This window comes from Hydractinia symbiolongicarpus, chromosome 13, assembly GCF_029227915.1.
Source record: "Hydractinia symbiolongicarpus strain clone_291-10 chromosome 13, HSymV2.1, whole genome shotgun sequence".
NCBI lineage: Eukaryota > Metazoa > Cnidaria > Hydrozoa > Anthoathecata > Hydractiniidae > Hydractinia > Hydractinia symbiolongicarpus.
Window position 1 is genome coordinate 8328950 of NC_079887.1, and position 15992 is coordinate 8344941.

Consider the following 15992-nt stretch of genomic DNA (forward strand, 5'->3'; position numbering starts at 1 on the left):
CCTACACAGGTTCAGGGATTACTTAAAAAGCACAGGGCAATGTGTTTCACTTGGAAATTAGGTTACTGATTTAAAACTTGTAAAGTGTGGTGTGCAACCTGCAACCTGTCAGTGACATAAAAATTCCCTTTAACATTTTTAAGCATGAACTAGAAAAGATATAAAAATGGATTAAAGCTAACAAACTTTAAATTTAAAAAAAACAAAATACACTATTTTTTTACACCGTAAAAAAATTGACAAACTACCTCTTAAACTCCCAGATTTAAAAATAAATGGCATTAACACATTACGTGAGCAAATGTACAATAAAAATTTTGGGAGTACTCCGAGACGAAACGTTGTCCTAGAAGTTTCATATTCACGTAAAGGGGATTTTCACGAAGCGAATTGAACGGCGAATTCGTCGGCGAATTGTATCTGAGCATGCGCAGTTTTGTTTATTATGATTTTGCATCGAAATATTCGCTTCGCTGAAAAGCAGAAACAGTTTCTACTTTTTTCGCGGCTAAAGGTTTCGCTGCTAGTTTTAGACTACACAGAATGCGGTTAACTAATGTAAACAATGAATTTGACGTCTAATTTATTTTGTCGTGAAAATTACTTTATCAAGTTTAACTATGTCTAAACAACCATTTTTTACGCAATTTGTGTAAACTATCACACAAATTCTTACGCAATTTTAACCTATCTAACGTATTGTAATATCGCTTGGGCAAGTACTAATATCAATAAATTGCAAAAAAAATAAATAGTACACAAAAACATGCATGTTAAATAATTTTTCATGTCGATTTTGATGTGGACAGATATACCTCTGCCGAATCACTGCTTCGCAATAGTGATGTACTGAATATACTTGATTTAAACATCCATCAAATGTTGTTATGCTCAATAAGAAATATAGGACTACTCTGCTAAATATCTTTTCTAAGCATTTTTCATCTATTCAATATAGATGATACCAGGTACCCTAGAAGTAATTTTTACTATTCTAAAAACTGTTTTAAAGTCTAGTTCTTTTCAATTTGACACAGAGGACCCTAGCTGTGGAATTTATTTTTGACCGAGGATATGAAAATGTTAGGAATATATAATACGTTTAAACATGTAACTAAGTCAGCAATTTGTAACAGTAATATTAATATAAGCAAATATTTTTGAGTAGAAAACAAAGGATTGCTGTTTGTATGGGTGCGTGTGTAGGAAATAGTGACAAAAAAGGACGACTTATTTATGTGAATGTATATTTTATATGGCATTGTAAATAGTAATATAAATATAGAACAATATTTATTTGCATAATACTCAAGAACTAAGGGCTTGATGATAAGACCCAATACCTTCTACTTTCTCCTGGCATTTTATTGTGAGCAACTAGCGCATACTTTCTATTATAGGCGAATTATTTATTTCCCCTAATAATGAGAGTATTTCCCCTAGTGAAGGGTGTGTCCTCCTTAGTGTAAGTGTTTCCACGTTGTCACTGGTGTGTTACCAGCGTGAAAAACATGTTCTGTGGATTCTGCCAACACTGCCAAAATACGCACGCTAAATTTCACTTATTTGAGATTTAACTTGAAAGAACGTAACACTAATATTTCCTTTGCTTTTTTTTTTTCCTCACTTTGCAAATTTCAGTCACATAACCATGGCCTGTCCATCTGTACCGCCCAGTTTTTGAGCACCAATTACCTTTACACAGCGTTATGTAGTGTGTACATTTGTGGAAGCATATGTGATTTATAATTTACGTTTGTAGCATTCAGTAGAGTGCTCTCATTTAGTACTCATTTTTATCGAAAAAGAGGTCATTTTAATAAATAATAAACGAACAAAACAGAACGAGCGAACAAAAATTAACAATAAATATATCTTCTTAAATTTAAGAAATACAAATTTATTTTTACAAAATAATCTCCCAATATTTAAGATAAAAAAGATATATATAAAAAAAAACATTTGTTTCAAAGATGGTTTAAATTACTTTTTTCCAAGTCACCAATAATCTACACATTCATTTTTTCACAAAAACACCTTCCATCAATCTGTTCTGCATTGTCATAGCAACAATGCTTTGTTTAAGTAGGCTCGTTTTTTCGCGTAACCCGCCTGTTTTACGTATCGTGGAGGGATGTGTCGAAAATTTTAAGCCTCCTATATGTCGTAAAAAATGGATTTTTTTATGACCTGATTAGTAAAAAAAATTTATAAGACTCTATCAACTATGCCGAATTTTTTTAAAAAGATAAGGCCTATAAGTATTACAGTATCCTTAAAAATAAAAATATACAAATATAGTCGAGTAGAAAAAAAATATTTTCACTTTTCGACTTGCTAACGATGTTATAAAGAGAAAAATCATCTAAATGCTAACATATTATTATCTAATACCCGAGGCTTGACATTATGTTTTCATATCAAAATCCAATTCTAAATAAGTTTGGCCCTAATAAAAGTTAACTTATAAAAAGCCTTCGATTGTGTGTCTTTATTTCCCCAAAATAACAATACTACTGCAAGAAAGAAAAAAATAAAAAACATTACGAACAGAAAGGAGAAAAAGAAAAAAACATAATAACGCAAATTACTTTTGGAGGGGTCCAAAAAAATTATAAAATTTATAAATACTTTTCTAATTATTTCCATTTCTTTATCATTATTTTGCGTTTTTAATTCGCACTTTACAATACATGCGCTAAGCTGGCACCGCCTTTTAGTCCTCCAACGTTAAAGGCTTTCGTTCTTCGTGAACATCGTATTCATCCTAAAAAAACGTAAAGGAGATGATGACGCTACGAAGCTTACAACACCTCCACAAGATTGAGGGGTATAGAACACTTTCAATGAACACCGCCGTATGCATGTTTTCTTTTTTGTAAACAAAAAGTAACTAACGAAGAAAAACCACTAAAAAAATACTGACTTTTTTAGCGCCCCCTTAACCCGAAAATAATTTTATGAGCGCCCCTTCTATTAAGCGCCCGGGCGCTTATTAGACCCTCAATAATACCCTCATGCTAATCTCGTTACCGACTCCGATCAAGAAGAAGACTACGGCGTAGACATTGACTAGCACAGCATTACATGAACTTTGTTATTTCTTCTGTTTACTGTACATAGTTTTGTAAAGTGAAGTTCAATGATAAAAATGCAAGTAGTAATTAATAGAGAAAATATGGTAATCGAATTTAATTATTTTTGGAACCAGTGTATAAAATGATACTTCTTCTAACAATATAATAAAATAAAAAAATCGATAGCACAGTCGGAAATACAACAATTAAGGCAGGCGGAAAATGAGTAAAAACTGTGAAGAAATGTATGCTATGGTTATAAAGCCTTTCTTCAAAAAGACCATTCTAGTTCCAGGCTCTTGTTAGCTTTTAAACGGTGTACTAGGTTAATGATAAATATTTTCCACCAGAAAGCATTTTTACGTACTGTTACTGTTTGCTTCAATCAAAAGGTAAAGTTTTATATGGAGTGAACGCCCTGCTTAAAGCACAGTTTATACGAATTTTAGTATGCTTACTTCAGAGTGGACGGGGGTATCATCCTCTATTTTCAAATACTTGTGTTCTTTGTATACTTTTCTCTTCTTCAACAGATACATAACAATGAAATCGCACCATATTGAAGCCTAAAGACGAAGTGTTACTCAATATCAATGCAGAATATTTTCCGCCTGCCTAAAATTTGTGTGATTGTAACAAAAAAGTTAAATGTGAATCATCCCTTACGCAAGTATACCACTCTTGACACACGAAAAAAGTAATCAACCTACTATTCCCAAAAGAGCAAGTCCAGCTCCAAGATTCGTAAACAAAGGTACTGGACTAAATTTTCCCGCCTAAAAGTAAAGCACGAAGTAGAATGAAATGTCACACAACAACCAAAATTATCTATCAATAGGAGACATCTATGAAACAAAGGCCTGCGGCGTCAGATAAAAACGTCGGAGTTGTTATCCCAGAAACACAACATAAATAAGATTAACTATGCAATTACTTTTCCATGAACTAATATTTCAAATTTCAATCCATAAGCCTTCGTTAGTATTCTGTAGCGTGAATTATTCTGTACATAATGTTGAGCGTATCTACAAAACAAAAGCAGAAGATGAAAAAACGCGAAACTTCAATTGTAGATCACAATCTTGCCATTTTTAGAATTGCATCTTATAGCTAATATATTTTCGCTTTATTTACTGGTATTACCTGAAGTTATAGCCTGGTGCTATAGGGACAGTAGGGTCATCTAGTCTAAATGAGAAAAATAAGCATCAGTACTATTTTTCATTTACATTAAAAGAAGAAGTGCATTCACCATAGTTCGTTCCCGGATAATTGCCTCCTTAAGTTTGATAATTTGTGATTTCTTTTTTGGGGACAAAGTTCTTGAGGTAGTTATATTGGTCGTTAATAGGACGTAACTTTCGCGAATTAAAAATTGATGTTTTCGAGAATAAAATTTCGTGACAGAGATCGTCATCTTTCGTGAAAATTAACCAAAAAAACCAAGGTAAACTTAAGAATGTCAGCAGATAATAACATTACCGTAGGCTACTGGATCAAACATGGTAAAGGAAGATAACTTTTATGTAGTTTTAGTAAAATTGTTTTCAAGAAATTGAAAAATTATCTAGCGTAGCTATTCAAATTTTTTGTCTACATGCAAACCGCATTCAAAATATTATGTTACTGCTCTAATCGAAAAAAAAAAACAATTTTAAAGAAGTTTTAGATGTTAATATTCAGTGGCTGATAAGAGAAGCAAGTTCCTTCGGATTTTAAACCGCGCTAAGTTCAATACAGCATGTTTACCTTTTAAACCGATAACTAGGTAAGCAGGAATCAATAGAGTGGTCGAGGTTACAGTCCCAGTTGACTATTATACCAAAGGATGCACCCTAAAACGAGATAATAAGACATTTGCAAAAAACTTTTGCATAAACAACAATTTCATACAGCTTTTATTATTCTCGATTAATCGAGGAGTCGTAATTTTAATGTTCCATATAATTCTGGAACGGACAAATGCTATGACGGCTATTATTATTTCGGATTTTTATAATTACTCATTTTCAAATTGATCGGAAAAGATTTTTTTCACAAAAATCTTTAAAGCGATGTGGTAAAAAAAAATCGGATTTCTAAAATTCTACCAACCTGCTCCGACAAAATCCAACTAATTTTTTAATATTTCACTTTTATTTTATCTTTAAGGGTAAACATTTTCAACATTTAGAAAAAAAGGAAAAAAAATGTGAATTTTTTAGCCTACACATTCATCTAGAACTCGCCCTGTCCAACTCAAAGACTAGAGTATTAAACAATTTCATTGGACACTAAACTACTTTTAATTTAAAAATTTTACCACAAAAACCCGCAGACACTTGCATGTCTAGTTCAATTTAGAAACCACCTGCAAGTGTATAAAGACAAAACAATTTCTACCTGATATGCAACGTGTGTGAAGTTTTCACCACAAGCACTCACAATATCACTCAACTTGAATATTGGACACAATCTGTTATCCGGACCGTGCGTGCAGTTTTTTAAGTAGTTGCTATTGTTATGGGTGATAATGTTTCTCCTAAAAATATAAACGCAATTATTCGTTACTGTCATTTTTCTAATCAATATTCTTCATTCATTAATAGATAAAATTATTTTGAAATTTTCTAAACCATTAAAATTGAGTCATGACAATATCTGTAAACGTTATAACCGAAACTGATAATTCATTTGTATCTCGGGATGGGAATATCTTTGATACTTCCCAATATAACTCATTTCACATTTACCAAAATGTGTTAAAACAGAACGTATTTTCAATCCACCTCTTCCTCTGGTTCCAGACTTCTACTATCAGCACACAATTTTTACAAGCAACCCACTTTTTTGGCTCAGAAACTTTTTGGCCCTCAAGTTGTTTAGCTGGTTTCTATTAGCACCTAATCAACTTATTGAAACCGTACTGGCATTGTGAGCCCTATCATGACCCTTTAAATTGTTTTCGCCTTTATTGAGATCAACACCAACATACACTTTTCTCTTAAGAACGCTTTGGCACATTTTAAACACTTATATATGGTTGCTTATGGGCCAACATGTAACTGGGAAGGTTGCTAAGTAATGCTAAAGTCATAATCATAAAATTGAGTATTCAGGATCTAAAATATTATCACTCACCTTTGCACATCAAACTTTGGAAAACTAACTTGGTTTTTCAGCAACACTGTAAAATCTTTTGCTAAATCCAATAAAGGTATGGAATGGCTAGAAAATAAATATGTAAAAAAATAAAATAAGTCATACTAAAAAAGATATAAAAGGGAAATTTGCATCATCATAATAAAATAAGAATCTCTATAATAATACACATACATAGTTGCGCTGTAGGACTTGGTTAACAATGTGTCCTGAAAAATGGTTGTACGTAAACACTTATATATTCATGTCCTTTGCAACATTATATGTAAAGGTCATTTCTTTTGAACTGACTGCTGATGTGTCTTTATAAAAGTAAAGCTATGTAAGATGCTGGTATATTAAGAAATAGAAACTTCATCTGAGAGTTACACAAGGCTTCAAAGATTTAAGTGTTACGTACTGCTAAAACATTTTGGTGAAGCCAGTAGCTGTATTCTGTAGTCCTGTTGAATAATTCATTATTTGTTATTGCAAATGGTTTCCCCTAAGCTTTTATAAAGACTGTAGAAAAATCAACTACGGCAGAAGGACAAAATTTTGTTAAAGTTCCCTAAAGTACAAAAAAAATTTCTTTAGAAATTCGTATAAACCGTTTCGTATAAACCGTTGCAAGAAAAAATATAAGATCATTTACTTTTGATGAACAGTTACAGAGATGTTTGGGTTTAAAGGTTTATTGATGACGTCATATACCTGCTCATTCCGAAATGGATTCGGGGACCCAATTATCCTTGCTGACTTACTGACAACATTTTTTAAAAAAATTTTGTGCATCTCAATAAGGAGGAATGTTTAAATGCATACCTAAAGTTGTACCCAGGCATAGGTAACTCATCAATTTCGGTAGGACACCAACCATATATTTCACAAACATGTATCGATGAATTACGATCTGACTTTACACACTCTCCAGTCCTAACCCCTGGAAAAGTAAAAAAAAATGAAAATTATTAAAACATTTAATTCCAGATTTAGCAAAGGAACTTTTCTTTGTAAAATATAAAGCAAAAGATTTTTGTGTTTTTTTTTTATTATTATTATTACTATTATTAAGATATTAGGAATTTAGAAGGGTTTTAACCATTTTAAAAATTAATTACACAGTGGACTCTCCACTCGAAACCCTTTAACTTGAACTGCCGCTTAACTCGAACGAATTTGAAAATTTCCTAATAAACTCTCTTAATCAACTCTCTACTACTCGAATCTCCATAACTTGAAAATCTCCTAAGTTGAACAATATTTTTTGTCCCTTGAAAGCACATTAGGCTATTTTTGCTCTTCATAACTCGACAATCGAGTTTTTTTTCTGATTTAAATATTTTCTAAGTGTCTACTACTTTTTCTACCCACTTCTCTGCAACGAATATGCCAACTCCTCTATATCCATCACTATTACCAATCCAAAAAAGCTTATACCTTGTCCTCCTACCTTCCACAAATCTCACTGAAGCTCCTCTCCACCTGACTTCCTGAACACAACACATATCAACAGATCTACGTTCTAACATTTCTACTACTTCACCTGCTCTACCTCTCAGAGAACCAACATTTACACTAGCCATCCTCAACCTATTGTTATCTACCTTGCGATGTGATAGCTGGGTAACGGTGTGACGATGCTCACATCTGACATCTGTCCTACCGTGTGCGACACCTTCACTCCTTAGAGTTCCAGCCCCATTTACGCAGCTTGTCTGATCAACTGTTCTTACGGCCATTAATAAAGAGGTTTGGCATTGTTTTACAGCTGGATGCCCTTCCTAGTGCCAACCGTTCACAGACCGGACTGGGTGTTTTTTGAAGTGACACCATCACTATGTGGCATTTCATGGGACTTCCACAATCGCCCCATTAAACTAAGGTATGGTGGACTCGTTTAACTCTTCCCTTGTCTCCTAAAGAAACCCTTCACCAGTTATAGAGGTGTGCATGCAGGCTATGGATTTGAGAGCAGAAATAAGGAAGGGGAGAGATTGCTTGCGTTTGGAATGGCAACGGACATGGTGGTTTGCAACACATCATTCAGTAAGAGACAGTAGGCTGATAACACCTGTGGGTAGACGAAAGGACCAGCTAGACATAGACAGACCTGGTGGTGGAATAATGAGGTTGACCAGTGTATAAAGGAAAAGAGGAAACTTTGGAAAGAGTGGAAGTCAGGTGGTAGTAAAAATATTTACTTAGAAGCTAAAGCGCCATGCTCGTACAGCAGTGTATAAGGCAAAATCAGAAGCAGAGAGAAACAGATTTGCAGATTTGTTAAGAAAGGAAGACCAGCGCAATGAGGTATTCAAGATAGCAAAGGAAATGAAGAAGACTAATCAAGATGTTGTAGGTAAGAAGTGTATACATAATGATGGTGTTTTGGCTAGCACAGAGGAGGAGAAAAGGGTAGCTATAAAGAATTATTATCAGAGGTTTCTTAACACTGAGTTTGATTGGGATGAGGATAATTTGTCTGATGATGATGTTGTAGAAGGGCCAGCTATTCAGATCAAGACAGCATGGGTAGTGGAGGCTATTAGGAAATTGAATATTGGCAAGGCTGCAGGAGTATCAGGTATTGTTGCAGAGAAGGTAAAAGCATCTGGATATATTGGTGTTGAGCTTATTACAAGTCTTGCTAATCAGATTATAAAGAATGGTGCTATTCTGAGTGAGTGGCAGTCGAGTGTAATAGTGAATTGTTTCAAGGGCAAGGGTGATGCATTAGGAAGAGGTAACTATAAAGGTTTGCAGTTGGTTGATCAAGTAAATGAAAGTTATTGAAAGAGTGATTGATAAGTTACTTAGAGAAAAAATTGATATAGATAAGATGCAATTTGGTTTTGTTCCCGGGCATGGCACTACAGATGCAATATTTTTACTCAGACAGCTTCAGGAAAAGTATTTAGGAAAGAGAAAGAATCTCTATTTTGCCTTTGTAGATTTAGAAAAAGCTTTGATAGAGTGCCACGTAAAGTTATTTGGTGGGCTATGAAAAGATTAGGTGTGGATGAGTGGCTAGTTACATTGTACAGTCTATGTACAGCAATGCTAGAAGTCGTGTCAGGATTAACCATTCACTTAGTGATGAATTTAGTGTAAATGTTGGTGTACATCAGGGTTCTGTACTTAGTCATTTGTTGTTTTTTCTAGTATTAGAAGCACTGTCGATGGAGTTCAGAACAGATTGTCATGGGAGTTATTGTATGCAGATGATTTGGTTCTTATAGCAGAGTCGATGGAAGAATTAGTTGAAAAGTTTGAGAAGTGAAAGAGAGGACTAGAAGAGAAAGGGCTAAGGGTGAACACAGCAAAGTCTAAAGTCATGATTAGTAGCATTGCAGCCAAGTGTGACCTTGTAGTTGGAAAGTGGCCTTGTGGAGCAGGAAAGGGGTTGGCAGTAACTCAATTTTTTGTCAGACTTTCAAGCATTGGGTACATAAGAAGTGCAGTAGTATTGGTGGAAGGTTAAGAGCTGACATTCAGTTTGTATGCAAGTGTTGCAAAGGTGAGATTATAGAGAATGAAGTATTTCCAGCTTCAATGATGTACAACAGTGGCTTGTTAGAGATAGTTGAGAACTTCTGTTACTTAGGTGATATGTTGGGCAGTGAAGGGGGTGTTGGAAGAAGTGTTACTTGCAGGATAGGTTCTGCTTGAAAAAAGTTGAGAGAGTTACTTCCTTTGTTGACTTGTCAATTGAGTTAAAAGGTAGGTTGTATGAGGCCTGTGTAAGAAGTGTTTTGTACGAAAGTGAGACATGGGCATGTGAAGCAGGAAGATCTTGACCGTTTAGAAAGGAATGATATGAGAATAGTTAGGTGGATGTGTAACACCAGTCTGAGAGACAGAAAGAGTTCAGATGAGCTAAGAAGCAGGCTACGTATCCCTGCTTATTCAATTCAATCTTCTTATCCAGATAAGAAGATTGAATTGGCTGGGGCACTTGGAAAGAATGGAGGGGGATAATTGGGTAAGAAAGTGTAGAGACTTGATAGTTCCTGGGGCAAAGCCCAGAGGCAGACCGAGAAAGACTTGGCAGGAGGTTATAAGGACAGACTTGATACAGAGGAAGTTGAGTTTAGATCTAACACAGTCTAGATCAGATTGGGAGAGGGTCATTAATATACCCCGTCCAACCCATGCTAGCATGAAAAACAAACGTTAAGCCGAGAATGGTGATGATGATGATGATGATGATGATGATGATGACGATGATGTTCAGCCCCTTAGATCATTTGAACAAAATCATTCGAACGTGCTGTTTGAATGTCAAGTGGTGTGTTTAGAAATATTCTTGTTTTGAAGTTCTCATTCTCATGACTAAAACGGCGTCTGTGGTAGCAGGGAAGAAACGTCCAATAGATTCTCTGGGGCTTAAGCTGAAGATGTAAATGAAGATGATGCAGAGAACGAAGACCAGGACGAGAGCAATATTACTAAACCAACAACAGAAGAAGTCTTGAAAGCTGTTAGTATTCTTTAAGATTTCAGCCTTTTGCGACTTACTTCTCACCCGTAAGGTAGATAATTAATCAAATACATCGTTTTCTTTCAAGGGGCTTATGTATAAAGGATAAACTTAGCAAAATTTCCAAACTCTTCATTACTCGAACCGCTCTATAGCTCGAATGATTTCTGATTCCTTGTGAGAGTTCAAGTTATGGAGAGTCCACCGTATTTATGTTATAACTAAGATATCACTATGTTCTTAAATCAAAATCTTTTAAAAAATGTTTTGACGCTTGTTCTCCCTTAAAAGATTCTAGGGAATTATTTTTTTTGTCAAATTTGCAAAAATTAGCTCCATCAAAAATTATAGAGAAATACCCAACATTTTTGCTCAAAACACGTGGTTGTGAAAATAACTTTTGTGTAAAAATTTTAAAAAAGAGAACAAGACAATGGTTTCATTGAGTAAAAGTAAAGTAAGTAAAGATAACAAAGTCAGTTACAAAACAGTTCTAAAAGAATTTGAGATAAGATTTGATTGTGATTTTAATGGTAAAGACATAGTTCGACTTCCATGTACACCCTGTGTTAATAGGAGAAATGGATAAGAAGCATAAATTTTTTTTCTTGTAACTTTATATAAGATTTTGTTACCTTTTCGGGTCACTTCTAATTGCCATATATCATTAAAAACTATTGAACTTTCTTACAAAGTTATTGCTGTATTTTTGTTATAAATGCTACAGAAATGTCGGAAAACAAGATTTGGTTATGGAATTATATGTCAATAACATCAGCTATTTAAATTTACGTAATTTAATATAAGTAAAAATATTGTTTGTCTCACAAGTAGATAGAAAGTTTAATTAATGACTTTGCTTACAACTTTTACTACATAGGTGGAAAATCCCAGCCATTCGGTGTACTGGGATAAAGGAATATTGAAAACACTTTTCAAAAGCTACAAGCAAATAAAATGAAAAAAAAAATGCTGCCGAATCACTTTCAATATTCAATTTGAACACTGAAAAATTCACTATTTTTTCCTTCTGATTTACGTAGTGAAATTCAACTCTAGCAGCCTTCATTTATGTCTCCTACATAAAATCCCTCGAAAACAGGATTAAATTAAAAAATTGCTATTTCCCTGTTAGTTTTCATTTAATTTAATCATAATACTACAATGGAAGAACATCACTTTGGAAGCAACACATGGGATAATTTTGATGATTAACCATATATAAATAACATACAAAATTAAGTGAATGTTATGAGGTAATTCGAGATGATATCTTTGCATGGTGCAACAGTAACTTGCAAAAGTGCAAAAAGCAACAACAAACAACCGAATAAAATGAGCAATAAACAAACCATTTCCATTTTTAACAGGTACCAGAGCTTCGCAGTCATCCTTCGTTGTGCACAAATTATCTTTAAATTTTGGATCCTCTGGACATTTGCTTTGCGTTTGATTTGGTGTAATAATCATGTTGGTCATCACAAAGAATGCATTGTTTTCCTTAAACCAATACGTTTAAAGGCATAAAATTATAGTTACACAAATCCATTTACACTAACACCAAAAGTTAAGAAATATTTTAGGAAATCCCATAGGGTGTAGTGGCTTAAAAAATTAGTTGTTTGATATGTATATAATAAATGTATATAATAGGCATGGCATAATGCAAATATTTTAATACAACCCATATAACCCTTTTTTACATTAGTTGTAAAGCTTGCAATGACAAAAAACTAATTGTTTTATTAAATGTCACAATTTGCAATCATTAAACAAATTAAAGCACACAAAAAAAACAAAAAAAACTGTACATCTGCAAAGTAGGTGCTGTATGATTTTTACCTTGTATTGAAATCAAGAGTTAACATGCACTGTGTTCACAACCACGTATAAATTTCCATAGGTAAGACAGCTTCGTAATATAGTGAAGAGATTTTATAAAATAACTGTCATGAAACTTAAAAAATAAAAAACATAAAGAAATACAATCACCTGCGCTGGAATAACATAATCTGCAGGATCGTAAACCTGAATCCCTTGAAATAGTGGTGAATAAAAATCTTTAAAATCGACATATGCAGTTCCCTTCAGCTTGGTCGATACAGAACTAATACAATCACTAACTTCTTGGTAGCCTTTCTTGTAAACAATAACATATCTAGTGATGAAAATCAAGTATATAAATTAATTCTTGCTAATATAACACAATTGTGTCTGTTAAATCACATTTTTGTAAGATTTAAGTTTATAAAAATAACCATTTGTAATCATATTAAAGGGAACCAGTGATGTTGGAATTATATTATATATAGAGCTCAAAAAGTTGGTTAACATGCTTTTCAATTTTTAAAAAAAGCCTTTTTCATTCTCAAGATGTTTACATTCAAAGAATGCTAGATTTAATTATGCTGCATAAGTTATGTTATATTTATGTGACTTTTGACATTTTCTGTCACCAATAATTTTAGACCTGTTAAGGGATGTGCGAACCTTTATTAATGCATAGATATTAAAAAGGGGAATTGATTAACATAAAGTATTTTCCAAAATAACACTGAATGGCTCGTTCTAGGCCTCCATTTTTTGCTGACAAACACCATAACTTGGGATCTGTGCATCAGTTTGCAATCAAATCTTGCAAGTAAACATATAGGACCTATACACACTCACTTAAAATTTTTTATTGCAAACAAAATGCAGATCCCGAGCTATAGGGTCATTGGAAAAAATGGCGGCATAGTTTAGCGGTTATAACTCTCACCCTTTGTGTGGGAGATCGGAGTTCGATTTCCCTTAATGGCAATTCAATATAATACAAATACTCTGCAACAACTCAGCTGATGTTGTATACTTGGATTTCGCAAAAGCATTTGACAAGGTTGATATAGATATAGCCCTTAAAAATATAAAACTTAGGTATCAAAGGCAAACAACTCAAATGGCTGAAGTCCTTCCTAAAAAACAGAACCCAGTACGTCTCAGTAAAGGGTCACCACTCACGCACCACAAAAGTCATCTCTGGCGTACCTCAAGGAAGTGCGCTCATCTTCCTTATCCTTACGAGGGATATTGATCTTTCTGTAAAGGACGCATCACTCTCAAACTTTGCAGATGATACAAGACTTACAATGAAGGTTAGCTCTGAAAGTGATATTGAAAAAATGCAAGCAGACCTAAACTCAGTATATAAATAGAGTAAACAAAACAACATGGTGTTCAACAATACAAAGTTTGAACTCCTGTAGTATAGAAAAGACCTAGATGTGAAGTCAAACTCAAAGTACAAAACAACAGCATCAACACAAATCCAACCAAAAACACAAACCAAAGATCTTGGAATACTAATGACAGATGATTCTACCTCTCAACTCTGGTTTCCTGCTAGTAAAGAAAAAATCAATGTACTAGAAGCTCTGCAATGGAGCTACCTGAAAAAGATCAATTGTGTACACAGAATGACTTACAACAACGCACTTAAACGGCTCAAATTGTACTCGTTACAACGACGACGTGGACGCTATCAAGCCATATACAGTTGGAAAATAGCTGAAGGCATTGTCCCAAACCTTCACCCACCCATGCAAACCCATGCAACACAAAGAAAAGGGTCTCTTTCAACTACCACTGGTGCTGAACAATTCCACAACCTTCGCTAAACTACACAACAGCTTCCGTTATCAAGCTCCAAGAACTTTCAACGCCCTGCCCAAGTCTCTAAGAAGCAACACTTTATGTCCCGTTTTAAAGTTTAAAACAGCCCTCAACAAATTTCTCAAAACTCTCCCAGATGAATCTTCGCTCCTGGGACAAATGAAGCCTCAGAAAGTCACTGTAGTTCGATCTAAACATCATCATCCTCTCTTTAGAGATGGAGTAGAAGAAGAGGAAGAAGTGACTGATGTTGGTCGTCCATGACAGGCGTGAAGCTACAACTTCAAAAGTTAACATAAGTAACATAAGTATATGGGCGAGTAAATGATACCATAGCCCTGTGTTAACCCAAGCCATGTGAGGTGAAATGGGGAAATGGCACACTGTGTTGGCCGTTGGATGTTACAGGTTGTTGTCTGGCAGAACGCTGACCATAATTGAGCATAGCTCAAAGAGAGCATTAAATACTCCATGACAGGGTATATAGACAGGGTATATCTATCGATATTTGTAAGGCTAGCCATGTAAAATACTGAACTTGTACTATATGAATTTTGGGGTCTTGAGGACTTCTTCAGTAAAATTATGGTGACTGCTAGGACAGCACCACAACTAATAAAGTAAAACGATAATTTTTAACAGATTAATTTGTATGAAATCTGGAAATGCCAGAGCCAAAATACAAATGCCAGAGCTTACCAGTGAAAAGTAAACAAATAACCTCATTCAAGAATTCATGTAAGCTAGCTATAGCAAAAAAGTAATATTAGTTCCTTTACAAATGGGACTTGCACGAAAGAATAAGCACAAAAACATTTAAAAACTGTCTTCATATTTAAGGTAATGTCTCTGACGTCGCACATACAACATTACACGCACATAACAAATATAGCTATATACTAAAGACTGTCTCTGTTTTTCAGATATGTAAGCAGCACTGCTTATGATGAACACAGATTAATTTATCTTAAAGCTGTTCTATGATTTATAATGACTTAAACATTACAATGGTGTTTTTCCATCTAGCCTAATTAACCTAATTATTCTCTCATTTATTAGGCAAGTGGTCATAATCAGAGATGTCTTCTCTAGCTAAATATAGATTGTCTGATGTTTTGTTAGTGTTGAAAAACAAAACAAACTTACCCAATAATATATGCAAGAATAACAAGCTGTATAAATCTATATAGTGCGCCAACTTTTTTATTTTTAATGTCTACTATTTTTACTGTTTCATAGTGCAATATTATGGCTAAAAAATTTTCCAGCTTGCCACCGGCTGCCATTTTCTTCCGCAATGGAAGATATATTTGTACTCCATCGCAGAGTTTGATGTTGTTATGAGTTTGGAGGTGGTGGGACATAGCACTCTACTGAGGTTACCTGGTATTGTTTTTTCTTAAAAAAACTCAAATTTTTTATTTATATCTATATTAGTATAGAAAAAGAAACAAATAGCCCTGGTCAAAGTTGTGCCATCGCCAACAACAATTAAAATAAGTCTTGATGTTGGCTCAAATATGTCAGAATCTTTAATAAAATTTGGACAAATTTAGTTGTAATTAAGTGTAAAATTATCAATATTTTATTGCAAGCATTACAAACTTAGCATACAAATTTGTTCGCTCACCAATGAAATTGTAATGCTTCCATCGTGTCCAAAT

At 34.1% G+C, this 15992-nt stretch overlaps 1 protein-coding gene across 1 annotated transcript; it reads right to left on the reverse strand.

Annotated features, from left to right (window-relative positions):
- Positions 1-1854: 1854 nt before the first annotated feature.
- Positions 1855-15643, reverse strand: LOC130623910 (P2X purinoceptor 4-like). The gene is made up of 12 exons (XM_057439455.1): positions 15475-15643; positions 12670-12835; positions 12030-12177; positions 7023-7140; positions 6198-6284; positions 5460-5598; positions 4827-4912; positions 4221-4265; positions 4012-4102; positions 3788-3853; positions 3536-3643; positions 1855-2767 (listed from the first exon to the last, which is right to left on the reverse strand). The coding sequence occupies exons 1-12, from the start codon at positions 15612-15614 to the stop codon at positions 2717-2719; spliced, it is 1245 nt and encodes a 414-aa protein (XP_057295438.1). The 5' UTR covers positions 15615-15643; the 3' UTR covers positions 1855-2716.
- Positions 15644-15992: the final 349 nt, after the last annotated feature.

What these genes read in the sequence shown, in the direction of transcription:
- LOC130623910 (XM_057439455.1), bottom strand. Translation starts at nt 15,614, where the DNA reads ATGGCAGCCGGTGGCAAGCTGGAAAATTTTTTAGCCATAATATTGCAC. An exon ending in ATGCCTGGGTACAACTTTAG is followed by an intron (nt 6,285 to 7,022) that starts GTATGCATTTAA and finishes TTTATTTTCTAG; the next exon opens with CCATTCCATACCTTTATTGG. An exon ending in CCTAGTTATCGGTTTAAAAG is followed by an intron (nt 4,266 to 4,826) that starts GTAAACATGCTG and finishes TTTCTCATTTAG; the next exon opens with ACTAGATGACCCTACTGTCC.